The sequence below is a fragment of the Archocentrus centrarchus genome, chromosome 7 (genome assembly GCF_007364275.1).
Source record: "Archocentrus centrarchus isolate MPI-CPG fArcCen1 chromosome 7, fArcCen1, whole genome shotgun sequence".
Lineage (NCBI taxonomy): Eukaryota > Metazoa > Chordata > Actinopteri > Cichliformes > Cichlidae > Archocentrus > Archocentrus centrarchus.
This window is the reverse complement of record NC_044352.1, coordinates 31188706-31201180: the sequence shown is the minus strand read 5'-3', so window position 1 is coordinate 31201180 and position 12475 is coordinate 31188706. Positions and strand designations below refer to the sequence as shown.

The 12475-nt window shown below is 39.7% G+C and overlaps 1 protein-coding gene across 1 annotated transcript in view; it reads left to right on the top strand.

Annotated features, from left to right (window-relative positions):
* Window positions 1–11894, top strand: part of plxnb1a (plexin b1a) — an 85089-nt gene extending 73195 nt beyond the window's left edge. The window contains exons 33-38 of the mRNA XM_030733853.1: window positions 949–1109; window positions 4142–4289; window positions 5193–5257; window positions 5821–5896; window positions 6121–6195; window positions 9395–11894. Coding sequence (XP_030589713.1) covers window positions 949–1109; window positions 4142–4289; window positions 5193–5257; window positions 5821–5896; window positions 6121–6195; window positions 9395–9499 — 630 coding nt within the window. The 3' untranslated portion in view covers window positions 9500–11894. The remainder of the gene's footprint in view (window positions 1–948; window positions 1110–4141; window positions 4290–5192; window positions 5258–5820; window positions 5897–6120; window positions 6196–9394) is intronic.
* The last annotated feature ends 581 nt before the right edge of the window (window positions 11895–12475 follow it).

Below are 12475 nucleotides of genomic sequence, written 5' to 3'. Positions count from 1 at the left end.
AGGATTGATTCACCGTCTGAGTCAACTTCAAGTGGCCATTTGAGGAACTGTAGTTTTTGGCAGTTAAACCTCATTTTTTCTGCCCTGGTGATTACTGTAAAGTATAGAGCAAGAATGGGGAATTCATTTTCCCAAGGGGCCACATAAAAACCTGGGACTACTGTGAGGCCTTACACTAAGCTTATAAAGAGATAATATGAATACTGTGCAGAATTGAGTTCAGCTTATTGATGTAGCCCTCCACAACACTCCCAGTCTCTTATATGGCCCCTTGGGAAAATTAATTGCCTGGCATTAGCGGATAATTAGCTTTTTTCCCCTCAACCTGCCACATTTCTCAGTAAACGGCTGCTGTAACATGCATGCTCAGCCTCCTTTGTTTATTGCTTCCAGAAAACAGGATTTTTACATGAATCAGGTTTGATTGAGCCTGACTGAAAGGAAACACAGACATTCACCAACTGAAGTGTCAGAGATCTCCATGCAGGATATTTGCTGGCTGACCTAATCACCTGTATGCCAGTTTTTCATATGAGCTGATGAGCTGGAAGACCAAACAGAATGGTGCGTTAACCCATGGACCATTAAGATGAAATCTTATTTACTGGAATCTCTGCAGTAGATAATGCAAAGTTACTGGGCTCCATAAGAGCCACATTAATGTGAAATACACCATTTTGAAATAAACTAGCCTTCTCCTTTAAAAGCATGTCGTTCAAACGTCAGCCACTTTTAGGTCAGACTTTCTGTTATAAATTTCTTTAAACCCAAATTGAGAAAACCCAATTTTCTAAATTTGGGTGATGGAATAAAAAAGAAAGTGTTATATAACCGTTAAATGACACATGCACATTAACTTCACTTCGTCTCTGGAGTGCCCCTTTAAAGGAAGCGTCCCCTCTTTTTTTCATGGTTTATTTATCTCTGTCACTCTCTGCTCTGTCTCAGGGCACTCTGCAGAAGTTTGTAGATGATTTATTCACCGCCATCCTCAGCACCAGCCGTCCCGTACCTCTGGCAGTCAAGTACTTTTTCGACTTGTTGGACGAGCAGGCTCAGCAGCACAACATCACGGACCCGGAGACCATCCACATCTGGAAAACCAACAGGTAACTGGGTGCCAGAAGCTTACGTAAGGTTGAATGTTAAGAGGCAGAGTTGAAAACCAGAATGGGGTCATGGGCCAGTTTTTGTGGGGGCCACCATATGAGACACGCATAGATATGCTTCAGGGGAATTTCATCCATCCAGAGACTGAAGAAGCACCCCACACAGAACATATGGGCAACAGTTGCATGGTGTTACTAGGGCTTGACTTGCAGATCTACTAGAATGAGATTTACTCGTGTTTCTTTCTACATAAAAACTGGAAGCTCATGAACTCTGTCAGAGACTTATTGAACTCCTTGTTGCTCTTGTACTTTGAATCACTTGGTTGATACAGATGACAACATGTAACATGATATATTTTGTTACCTTTGTATACATCACTGCTACATGGGTCCATATGGGGAAATCCATTGTCACTTACTGACCTGCATTTGGCTGCATATTATGTGTTTTCTGTGTGCTGCAAAGAGCTCGCCAGAAACAGGTGATGACGAATTAACTTGACACAGACAGTGGATGTTACATATTGCAAATACTGACAAATAACAGAAGGCACAAAAGAAGATTCTTATGTTTGTCTTATTGGTGGTGACACATCATTTCCCGTGTTGCTACCATATTCCTCATATTTTACACAGTTTTGTAAAGGAATAAATGGTTAAAACAGTTAGGACATATATGTTTTTTGATAATTGTTGCAAATAAATTTTAGTTGATGCTATTTTCTGTGTCTGGGCAGAATAAATGGTCTGGTACTTATAGCGCTTTCTTACTACAGCATTAGCTAACATTCACACTCTAATGGATGCTCTGCGGGCAACTCGGGTCTAAGTGGTAGATACACCCTGCATTGAAAAAATAAGAAATGGCTATGTTGTAATATTGTGTCTTTAAAATGACCTATGCATGTTACTGTCTACATTTGCGTTAGACTAATGGCATTTTTCATATTTCTCTCTCTCACTCCCCAAAGCACAGGTGCAGCTTGTGAATTGCACTAAATTGCCAAAAGTATTTACTCAGTCATCCAAATTATTGAATTCAGGTGTTCCAGTCACTTCCATGGCCACAGGTGTATAAACCAAGCACCTAGGCATGCAGACTCTTTCTTTGAAAGAATGGGTCACTCTCAGGAGCTCAGTGATAGGCCTGTGATAGGCCACCTGTGAACAAGTCCAGTTGGGAAATTTCCTCATGACTAAATATTCCACAGTCAGCTGTTAGTGGGATTATAACAAAATGGAAGTGATTTGGAACAACAACAACTCAGCCACAAACTGGTAGGTCATGTAAAAATCAAGAACAGTGCACAGAGAGCTTCATGGAGTGGGTTTCAGTTGGCTAAGCAGCTGCATCCAAGCCTTACATCACCAAGCGTAATGCAAAGCACTGGATGCAGTGGTGTAAAGCACGCTGCCTCTGGACTCTAGAGCAGTGAGACGTGTTCTCTGGAGTGACGAACCACACTTCTCCATCTGGCAATCCAATGGATGAGTCTGGGTTTGGTGGTTGCCATGAGAACAGTACTTGTCTGACTGCATTGTGTCAAGTGTAAAGTTTGGTGGAGGGGGGATTATGGTGTGGGGTTGTTTTTCAGGAGTTGTGTTCAGCGCTTAGTTCCAGTGAAATGAACTCTTAATGCTTCAGCATACCAAAACATTTTGGACAAGTTAATGCTCCCAACAGTTTGGGATGGACCCTTCCTGTTCCAACATGACTGCACACCAGTGCACAAAGCAAAGTCCATAAAGACATAGATGAGCAAGTTTGGTGTGGAAGAACTTGACTGGCCTGCACAGAGTCCTGACCTCAACCTGATAGAACACCTTTGGGATGAATTAGAGCGGAGACTGTGAGCCAGGCTTCTCGTCCAACATCAGTGTCGGACCTCACAAATGTGCTTCTGGAAGAATGGTCAAAAATTCCCATAAACACTCCTAAATCTTTGGAAAGCCTTCCCAGAAGAGTTGAAGCTGTTATAGCTGCAAAGTGCGGTCCGACATCATATTAAACCCTATAGATTAAGAATGGGATGTCACTAAAGTTAATATGTGTGTGAAAGCAGATGAGCGAATACTTTCAGCAGTATAGTGTATAATCTGATACACATAATCTAGTGCTGGGGCAGGTTTAAGTTTAAGTCTTTGTCTCTGCAAATAGCGTGGCAATTCAGACCAAAGAGCAACACTGAAAGAATTGATATTCTGATACAGTTAAAAAATCTTCTGTCAGAAATTAGATTTTAAAATTAGACTGCATGGGATCTTGGAATTGTGGCAGCCCTCGTCTTACTGAATTTTGACAACTCAGATGGAGGACGGGACTCATGAATTAGGGCAGCTTTATTACAATACAATTCCACAACATAAATCTAGAATGTTAGCATTGTTTCTTGTCCGAACCAGCCCAATCCAGTGTCAGTGAAGTTACTGCTGATGCAGCATCTCGTGTAAATGCTCATGTTGCCTAATCTGTTTTTTCTGCATGCTGTGTGAGTCTACAGGTGTTTATTAAAGTCAAAGGAAAGAACTGGACACACAGCCAGCTGTCTTATATTGAACCGTGGGCCTTTCTTAACACCTTATGGTTGATTTCAGTAACTTAATTTCCCCTGTTGGCGTGCACTTCAGTGACTGCAGCTTTGTCCAATTAAAATTACTTGGCACGCACAAGGCCATCTTCTTAAAGGCAAAGGGTTTGCCAGTAACGCACACCAATATCAGCATTGATGCATACAGTGCACATCTGTTTCTCTATTGCACTCTTTTTTATTTAATCATTGAACAATTTGTTTTGGTGGTACAAATAAACACTGATACATTAACACTATAATTTAAGGCAGTGGTTCCTGAAGTCTTTTTATCAGCATTAAACTAAAGGGATGAAAACACCAGTAAAGAACCTCCAGACTATTTTTTTTTTCTTCAAATGTCCTTTTGCATAAAAGTATTGCTAATTACTTTGCTTTCTTAATTTTACATTATAATCCCCGCTTAAATGTGTACAATTTTTTTCTTGCCTCACTGAACAGTTTGCCGCTGCGGTTCTGGATCAATATCCTGAAAAACCCACAGTTCATCTTTGACGTGCAGACGTCAGACCATGTGGATGCTGTGCTGTCCGTCATTGCTCAGACCTTTATGGATTCTTGCACCATAGCTGACCATAAACTGGGACGGGTGAGACACTATACTTGAACTGTAGAGGGAATTTGTATTCTTGCACTGTAATTACTGTATTTAGTTGTATTTGTGAACGCTGCATAATGATCTGTATTTCCTTAATACCTAGAACCTAGAACATCAACAGATTTTTAGGAAGGTCCCAAACGTAGATAAAGAGAATTAAGCAAGTGTATGTGGTGTGATCCTTCTTGCAGCATTGCCACGCACACCTTTGTCCTTCATTGTTGTCCTCATGGTGGATGTTTGAGAGGCCACTTGCTACTTAGAAGTTACCCCAGGAGTCGCCCTTTTCTCTAGAGGATAGCAGTCGTCTTTATTTTCTTAACACAGTCTATCTGATTGTGGAGAATTCAAATTCTTTAGAGATGTTTCTGTAAAATCTTCCAATCTGATGAGCACGCGCAGCTCTTTTTCTGAGACCATAGACATCCTGTGTGCTCATCCTACAGTATACATTCACACACTTTGTATTATGTTGTGAAGGTTGGAGGGTTCACACTTGATTGTTATCGCACCCAAATTAAAATTTCCAAATGTACTCCTAATTCTAGAGGTGGAATTGGATACATTCCTCAGTAAGCAAATGGCCAAATCTAATATTATGGCCCTATTTTTTAATTTACAGAAATCTAGCAACAACTTTCTGTACATGGCAGGATAAAGGGAAGGGAAGGGAAAGTGAATGTATTTACTGTATACTTGTTCATCACAAAAAAAACATAGTATGTAGCAAAGATTAGATATTACAAGTCATAGTGGGAATGTGACTATAATGAGCCCTGAATCCTTGTTTGGGACCCAGTGCATACTGACACTGACATAATTAATTGTACACGTTATTACTTCTTGTTTTACATGTCTTGTTACTCTTATGTGACATTTGTCTTCCTCACTCAGGACTCTCCTATCAACAAGTTGCTGTATGCCAGAGACATCCCGCGCTACAAACAGATGGTGGAGAGGTAAGAATATGGCAGCCGTTCGCTCCACTGACCCCAGGCATAAAAAACACTCTGGAAGGGAGGGGAGGAAGGAGAGAGTTGGGGCCTAGGACAATCTGTCAGCGCCAGACAGTGTGTAGACTAAGCCTGCGAGGCTCCATGCATGGATGGTCTGAGAGCAGACTGCTACACTTACTATTACCTTCTGCACATTAAGCTCAGCATGTCACCCTGGTGAAATATTAAAATGTTGCTAGACAAGATTTTGGGTAACAAATGTGCTTGTTTTCAAAGCCTTATTTGGCTGATCTGCATTTAAAGAGGATCGCCACAGTATGCTGTGCTTTCTCTACATGTTTTCCACACTGAAGCATCATAGACTCATAACTCATCATATTTTATCATTTAAAGTTAAGTTAAACAAAAATGAAATGACAGTAATCAGCAGCGAGGGCGAGGCACTTTTAGAGGTAAACATAAGTGACATCTCTTGCATTCAGATTCAGATTTCTTTGGATTTCTGTAAACAATAGAAAGGTCTTTTTTATTCCTAAATCCAAATGTGTGACTCCCTCTTTCTCCAGGTACTACGCAGACATCCGTCAAACCATCTCTGCCAGTGACCAGGAGATGAACTCAGCCCTAGCAGAACTCTCTCGTGTATGTTACCTATTCTTGTTTTCCCATTTAGTAAAAGTAACTTTTTTTTAGACAAAGGCTGAACACATAAATCATTTCAGGACCTGGAAGTTTCCATCTGGGTGGGAGAATAACAAGCTGCATGTGGAGTTTGAAATAAAATATGAATAGCAACCAATGCAGTTTTTAACAGCTTCTCACCACTGACGTTTCTTCACTTCTCTATTTTTACTCTCCCTGAACAGAATTACGCTGCTGAGGTCAACTGCCTTGTGGCTTTACATGAACTTTACAAGTACATCAACAAATACTATGATCAGGTAAGTATCACAAAAATGCACAAAAGTGATGGTTGCATTGTACAGTATGCTGTCAGGGGAGAGATTTATTTCACTACTGTATACATGCGCAAATCAGTGCGTCTCAGTAAATGCTGATGCTATGGCACCATGATAGGCAATTTTTAATTTGTAAAACATGTCTGTCAGACAAAAAAACCTTTATCATTATTTTAATGAGGGTTCCTTTATTAGACACACAGTAGGCAAAAGTTTATCAGTATTAGTTGGGAGCTTTAACCTTTTTAGCTGTAAAGACAGCTGATAGATTGGTAGATTAGGGTAGACTTAGACTTCAGAGCCTCCCATGCTAGATAGCATATTGGGCAATGAGGGTTCTCCAGTGATTCCAGTCTTGGGCAAGTTGCTCAATCTTGTCCCACAAATGTGCCTTGGTTGTCATTGAGGACACTTTTTACCAGGGGTGCCCATGTCATCGCTGTCACTGGGATCCGATGGACTTCCATTCGAAGGGTATGATTGGCCAATCGGAGTCTTCTCTGTGCAACAATGGTATGAAACTTGCACATGCCACTTCTGCGAAGGACCTCTTCATTGGTGATATGGTCATAATATTGGATTTTCAGGATTCTTCTCAGGCACTGCTGTTGGCAGATATTGAGTTTCTTGTTGATACTCGCAGATGCCTTCCATGTCTTGCTGGCTTAAATGGCCGTTGAGATTACAATAGAGCTGAATCAATGCAATTTGATCTTGAGGGAAGCTGATGACCAGATGTTGTTCATCTTCTGGAAGACTGTTGTCCCTTTGCACCTCACATCTGCTTCAGCTTCTCCATTTGGTTTCTTATTGGCGCTGTTTTTTTTAAGCCAACTTTAGATTTTTTTTTTTTTTTTTTTGTTCAGCGCGTCCGTGGCTTCCTGGACACCCCATCTTTTTCCAGCAGGGCAATGTCATCAGTGAAGTCTAAGTTGCCCAGACGATTGTGGTCAGTCCACGGGAAGCCGGTCCTGATGCGTGCACCTGCTTGTCTCATGACGTTGTCCAGTGTGATGAGAAAGTAGGCAAGAGTAGGGAAAGGATGCAGCCCTGTCTGATGCCAATGACTATCTCAAAGAAGTCTGTGTTGCCATTATTCATTTTGACACAGCAGCTTGATTTGAGGTACAAGTCTTTGAAGATGTTGGTGAAGGCCACTGGTATTGCCATACGACTGTAAGATCCACCACAGTGACTCATGGTGAGTGCTGTCAAAGGCCTTCTTGAAGTTGATAAAGTTAATGGATATGGTCAAAATTCCATGCACTGCTCAATGATGTTGCAGAGGGCGATGATTTGCTCAGTGCATGATCTCCCACCATGGAAGCTTGCTTGTTCTTCTCTCAGGCTGATCCAGGGGTGCTCCTGAGTCTTCGAAGTAGGACCAAACAGAATGCCTTCCTTGGCACTGAAAGTAGGGTGATACTGTGCCAGTTTCTGCATTCTGAAATGTTACCCTTCTTCGGGATCTTCACAAGTATCCCACTTTGCCAAGCTTCTGTGATGGCTCTGCTTTGCCAGTACTTGTTAAACAAGACTGTCAGTTCTTCAGCCATAGCTTGGCCTCCATGCTTCAGGAACTTGGGTGGGATTTTGTCCAAGCCGGCAGCTTTGTTGTTCTTGAGACTCTTGATCATGATTTTGACTTCCTTGACAGTTATTGCATCCATGTTAATGCAGAATCTTTGGAGGCTCTCCTCTTCCACCTCGCTGGCATTTTTCACCTGTTCACGCTTGATCTTTGTAACTTTGCACTTATCAGTCAACTTCCACGTTCAGTCTTGGATCAGTTTTTTTTCTGCTGTCCCTGACATCGGCCAGTGGTGTCTTCCGTGCATGTACTGGTGACGCCCTTGATGGCCTTCCAAAGGCCTTCTACTGCCATATCTCCTATTCAAGGAGGTCAAATCAGTTCTAAAGTTCCAGCATGAAGCTGTTAGCAGTGGCTGGGTTTTGAGCTTCTTTGTGTGTGGGCTGCTTTTGGTTTCTCAGCTTGAGCTTAATTTCTGTCTTCCCTCTATAGGCCCTCACATGGTGGAGTTGCCATTAGGGTAATAAACATAAAATATATCCTGACTATATATGCCATTATCTGTTGGTGTGGATCTCATTTTCTAAACTAAAAATCTAAAATCACATTTCACAGTTTTTAAAAGCCAATAAAATACATTTCTAATCTTTGTGATCTAATAATTTATGATGGCGCATGACAGCATTGGGTGGTATCTATTGCAGCATAATATCAGCACAGGCAATTTGGGGTGGGTGAGGTATGCGCTCTACTGAGTGCCCTTCTAGTTTTATGTATATTAGCTAGCTAGCTAGGCAACATAGCTAACATTTGAGTTAGTTAAAAAAGTTCTTCAACTTTAGATGCCAAAGCTGCATGTCCTCACCCACTTCTTTGTTAAGCCCAGTTGTGAACCCTCAAGATGAGCAACATGTAGCATGAATATGTTCTGTATACCCTGACTAATCTTCCTTTCCTGACACTTTTATAACAATTATCATAATGTACAAAAACAAACTTAATGTTTTATTCAATGAGCCCACAAACTCACTAGAAAAACTGAGGTCAGAGCAGAAGGCTGGTTCACCATAGACTTCTTTTGAGGAACGACGTGATGTTAACTTATCTGCCATTTTGGATGTGCCACATTGTAAGGTCAAGCCTCCAGTCAGACAGACCTAGAGACAAGTCTACAACCATTTGCCAACCACTGGTTGTGAGGGGAAAAAAAATATGTATTCCGCGACCGGTTGGTGAAAACCCTCCTTGAGATTGTTTTGATTGCTAGAAGGTTTCTGCGGTCGGCCGTACTTTGCATGGAAGACGTCAACTTGTTTACGAACGTGCCAAGTACTCCCAGAGTGGTAGTGAAACTGTGAAAAGTGCGACACCAGAAAAAGAGATCAACTTAAAAGTTGTGCCTTTTTGAAGGTGAATGTTCTCCATTTTAGGTTCGCATTGCACTTAGTGAGTGGTTGCAGACAAGTTGGGGTCTACAGCAACCAAAGCAATGTGACACGCCTCTATGGGAGTTAGCTAATTACTCCAACTTTGACTTTCTATTATTCCATCAGCTGTTCTCTTACAGTATAAAAGGATATCATCAGGACTCTTATTCAGTATTCCATGTGAAAAGAGAATTTTAATTCATCTCTTTTTATCTTCTCTCAGATTATCACAGCCCTGGAAGAGGATTGCACAGCTCAGAAGATGCAGCTTGGTTACCGGCTCCAACAGATAGCGGCTGCTGTTGAAAACAAAGTAACAGACCTATGATTTCCAGGGCTGGGAGAGACTTTTGTGAAAAGAAAAAAAAAATTCCTTTCTTCTGGGGGAAAAATCAAGAAACAAAAACAAAAAATCCAAACATTTTTCCTTCTAAGATAAAAGACTATTCAGGCACATACTGTGATTTTGCTGTCATTTTGACAGACTGATTATTAGTGAGGGAAAAGAGGCTCATTGACTCTGACCATGCTTCCTGTGCTGAATCGTGGGTGAACAATTACACTCCTTTTTGCCTCATTTTGGGAGTAAAAAAGGCACCACATCACCGGAGGAGGGAAAAAAAATGAGGAAATGTGAAACGAAGCACATCAAATCAAAGGAATTTTTTCTGAACTTTGGATTTCCCTGTTTAAGTCAGCTAAAGGGAAACTACTAACAAAACACAAGAGATCGTTTTGTTTTTTCTCTTTCTTGATGGACTTTTTTTCAGACAAACTGCACAGAACATTCCTACCCCAAGTTTAAAAGTACATTTGTTGGGAAAACAATTGAAGTGTGCTGGAGGACAAAATGGTGAAGAAAGCAGCAAAAGGGAAAAGGAGGATCTGATCTTGAACATCGTCTGTGGAGTTTTCTACCATGTTTTCTCAAAGTCTTACAAATTGATAATGACACTTGGTCAGTGGTCTAAGTTGCCACTTACTGAATATGAAGTGTGTTTCCATTCTGCTTTTAGCTTCCTGGAATCAACCTTCCAAGTCTTACGGTATTGGGTTCAGTTAGCTGTTATTGGCTGGTTTCCCTGGATATTTTTTTAAGCTTTGCATTACCAGTTCTTTTACTGTAATTTGTAGCTGCTGCCTAATGTAGTTTAAACCTAAAACTAGTGCTTTGTAAAAGCTCTGTCTGCTTTTTTAAAAGTTAACTTACAGCTGGGGAATTTTCTTTCTTTTTTTTTTTTTTATTTTTTTTTTTAGGTATTTTTTAAAAATGTTACATTTTCCAGGGTTTGATTTGCATGACCCAAAAGCAATTTGACTTCAAAACAATCCGTCCTCTTTAAATAATTTAAAGTAAAAATTTCTACGCAAGTTAAACTACATGTAGACAATATCCATAAGAGATCAAATCTGAACTTTAGGAAATAAAAGCAAAAATATTAAAAATAAAATGCACGAAAGAACTGAGGTACACTTCAAGAAATATCAAATACAAGAGACATGATGAGGAATGTTTTTACATTTTATTTTAAAAGTGTCTCATAGGTTAAAATATGGAATAAACTCACTGAAAACTTTATTAATACAGTTATTTCCATTATATGTATTTTATACTTTTTTCTCCCTAGTTTCTTTAAAAGAAAACATTAATTAATTAAAGCCAGGTTTGATCTTCCATATTTCTCAAAGTTTTTAGGGTCATTGTCTGCCTGATTAGAACCTGACTGATATGTGGTTTTAAAAATCTGATATTTTGATATATTGTCCAGTATTTTTTTCATAAACAGATTTCCTGAAGATTTGTTATGTGAAGTTGTTTATTTACTCTTTCCGTGCTGCGTTCCAAACACATTGCCAAAAGGAAAGCTGTGGAGTGCCCTCTGGTGGCCAAACTATGCTCTGTCACCACATAAAATATTTGAAGGGTGTTTCACCTGTTTCTACTTAATTTTCAATTATTGGCCGTTATAAATGCTGATGCCAAAAGATCTGCAAATAACTAAAACTGATTAAGTTTTAGTTATTTGCTGTTTTCTCTGTGATCTCATATTACTGAATCTTTTCAGACTGACAAAGCAGCCATTCCCTGATGTTCCTTAATTTGCATTTATGTTTTGGTGTCAGTATACATGCCAGATTTTGCAACATTGTGGCTTTTTTTTAACTTTACAAAAAGGAAAAGAAAGTTTAGCTCTCAAGACTGATATCAGAGACAACAAAGGTGCCTGTTTCTCTGCAACGCCTCGTGAAAATCCCACCAATTTAATTTATTGTTTATTTATTTTATTGCATATGTTGTTGGTTTTTCCTTTCAGATCTGTTAAACATTCATGTCTCTCCCTTTCAGATGTTTTTGTTGTTGTTGTTTGAAGAATTCAGATGTTTTTTGTTTGTAAGCTTTGCCCCCTGTGGTGGTTCACTGAATGTTTCAGTAAAAATCAGATTCACAAAATTACAACTCAAATTCAGTTCTCCTCAAATTCTGCTTATTTTTTACATTTTGGAACCATTTTCAAAATTGTAAAAATTATTTCTAATGTTTCCAGCAATTATCTTGTAAATTAAAAAAGAAAAAACATGTCTTTCCCATGCACACTGGTGTTGCTTGTGGCTTAGTTCTGATGTTTGTTCTGTACATATTATTCCTGAGTAATCATGACTTTAGTGTTCTCTAACCAACTGATAGGATGAACCTAACAACAGTGTAATGTGATGCAATAAACAGGTCCAGATGTTAACAGAAGTTTCTTTTTTTTTTTTGGAAATTGTGTAAATTTTGAGTTCTTTTGTAAGAAAGGAGACTCCACAGGACTCTAAAGGAGTGCTTTATACTGTAAGGTAACAACCTTAAATAATCAAAACATATTAATTTATGCGACTTTTCTCCCTGTGATTTAGAAATATCTGAAACACTATAACTGAACTTTCTCCATTTCTCTAGATGCCAGGAAGCACATTATGTAGCCACTGGTAAATACAGTATGGGTAAATTTAAACTCAAGCAGCTAATTAGTTACACCCTTTCCTTTTTCTACTATGACATTTAAATATGATTACAATAAGAATATATTAACATGGGCCACTTGATTAGGTGCACCTTGCTTAGTACCTGTTGGACCCTCTTTTGCCTTCAGAGCTGACCTAATTCATCATGGTATAAATTCAAAAAGGTGCTGGAAACATTCCTCGTCATCACGCAGGTGCTGCAGATCCCATTCCCCGAATCCCAAAGACGCTGTATTGGATTGAGATCTGGTGACGAGGCCGTTTCAGTACAGTGAACTCACGGTCATGTTCGATAAAC